Source organism: Schistocerca piceifrons, chromosome 2 (assembly GCF_021461385.2).
Source record: "Schistocerca piceifrons isolate TAMUIC-IGC-003096 chromosome 2, iqSchPice1.1, whole genome shotgun sequence".
NCBI lineage: Eukaryota > Metazoa > Arthropoda > Insecta > Orthoptera > Acrididae > Schistocerca > Schistocerca piceifrons.
This window is the reverse complement of record NC_060139.1, coordinates 334,090,246-334,091,678: the sequence shown is the minus strand read 5'-3', so window position 1 is coordinate 334,091,678 and position 1,433 is coordinate 334,090,246. Positions and strand designations below refer to the sequence as shown.

The window sequence follows — 1,433 nt, the reverse complement described above, 5'->3', positions numbered from 1 at the left end:
AAATGACATGTGGCATCTCATTGCTGAGGAGGAAAACATAGAGGCACTTCAGGATGACCAGGTTCCGTTAAATGCAACAACTGCAGAAATTAAGAAACTCATGGGTGCACACATAATAACAGGTTATATGAAACTACCAAGAGTGAGAATGCATTATCGCAGTAGATTGAGGGTCCCTGCAGTAACTACAATTCCAAAGAATCGTATGTTCAAATTGAGGAACTACTTGCAATTTGTAAATAATCTGAGTGCTCCAGATGAACTTAAGAGAAACAACAAACTATGGAAATTGCAACCAGTTCTTGATAGTATTAGGAGAAAATGTCTTTCATGCCAGTTTCTAGCCACCTTTCTATAAATGAGCAAATGATTCCTTTCCATGGCAAAACATCTCTTAGACAGTATGTCAAGAACAAGTCGAATCCAGTTGGTCTGAAGAATTTTGTGCTGACAACTTCTAATGGGCTGGTACTTGGCTTTTTCATTTACCAAGGAGCAAGCACTTGGCCTTCTGGACAACCAGAGCCAGATCTCGGTTTGGGAGGCTCTGTGGTGAAGAAGCTAGTGGAGGGTAGGGTTCTCAGAGAGCATGTTGTATATTTTGACCGATATTTCAGATCAATTACACCATTACAATACCTGATGGAAAGAAAAATATATGCAGTAGGAACGATTTCAGTCAGCCATATTCCATCTGCTCTCAAATCGAAATTCACTGCAGACAAGGAATTGATGGAGACAGGGAGAGGTTCCTTCGACGAGTTCATCACAGAAGATGGAAAAATTTCTGTTTTGAAATGGATCGATAATCGTTCTGTAACTGTAGCATCTACATTCTCTGGTGCTTCTCCTACTAATGTAGTGAAAAGATGGGACAGAAAAGCAAAAGAGTTCATTGAAGTACCTCAACTCAAATGTATGAGTAACTATAACAAATCAGTGGGAGGTGTGAATCTTTGTGACAGAATGGTTTCCTACTATCAAATCTCCAAATGCACGAAGAAGTGGTCTCTAAGAGTCTTCTTCCATTTCATTGACATGGCAATTGTGCACTCGTGAATTCAGTACAAAAAGGATGAGCAGGCATGGAAAGAAATCAATCATGGATTTACTAGATTCCAAGATTTACATTGGTGAATCACTTAGTTCAGGTGCAACTGCCATCAGACAAGACATTTACTCTTCAGACTCTGAATCTGAATTTCATGAAGTGGCTCCTACAAAACGTGCAAAAATAGTTCAAATTCCAAACAAAGATGTATAGAGAAAGTGAGAGAACACGTTTATCTCTCTGCCCAAATACAGACAAAAATAAATGGATGAGATGCCGAAACAAGAGCTGCAAAACTAAACCCAAGTTCATATGCTCAGACTGCCAAGTATATTTGTGTAAAACTAGTGTCAGAAAAAGTTTCTTTGACTTTCACAAATGA

At 38.9% G+C, this 1,433-nt stretch overlaps 1 protein-coding gene across 1 annotated transcript; it reads left to right on the top strand.

Annotated features, from left to right (window-relative positions):
- Positions 1-321: 321 nt before the first annotated feature.
- Positions 322-1,059, top strand: LOC124775369 (piggyBac transposable element-derived protein 3-like). Its single transcript, XM_047250204.1, has one exon. The coding sequence runs from the start codon at positions 322-324 to the stop codon at positions 1,057-1,059; it is 738 nt and encodes a 245-aa protein (XP_047106160.1).
- Positions 1,060-1,433: the final 374 nt, after the last annotated feature.